The 204-nt window shown below is 68.1% G+C and overlaps 1 protein-coding gene across 1 annotated transcript in view; it reads right to left on the bottom strand.

Moving 5' to 3' along the window:
• Positions 1-54: 54 nt before the first annotated feature.
• PTGES3L (prostaglandin E synthase 3 like) overlaps positions 55-204 on the bottom strand; it is a gene marked incomplete at both ends in the record, with an annotated part of 939 nt that continues 789 nt past the window's right edge. The window contains one exon of the mRNA XM_010172845.1: positions 55-144. Within this exon, the coding sequence (XP_010171147.1) occupies positions 55-144 (90 nt within the window). The remainder of the gene's footprint in view (positions 145-204) is intronic.

Genomic DNA, 204 nt, shown 5'->3' with positions numbered 1-204 from the left:
CCCATCCCGAGCACCCACCCCAGACACACCCCGGGACCCCACAGCCCAGCTCACCTCTGCGTACTGCTCCACCATGGCCCTCTCCACCTCCTCGTCCCCTTCCCAGTCTCGCCAGTTGTCAAAGTCCACGGAGAGCCAGGCGGGCTGTGGGCAGAGAGCATCCCCTGAGGGAGGGGCAGCACGGAGGGGAGCAGGCAGCCCTGT

The sequence above is a fragment of the Antrostomus carolinensis genome, unplaced genomic scaffold (genome assembly GCF_000700745.2).
Source record: "Antrostomus carolinensis isolate BGI_N321 unplaced genomic scaffold, ASM70074v2 scaffold38177, whole genome shotgun sequence".
NCBI classification, from domain to species: Eukaryota; Metazoa; Chordata; class Aves; order Caprimulgiformes; family Caprimulgidae; genus Antrostomus; species Antrostomus carolinensis.
Note: the sequence above shows the minus strand (reverse complement) of the source record. Positions and strands in the feature narration are given on the sequence as shown.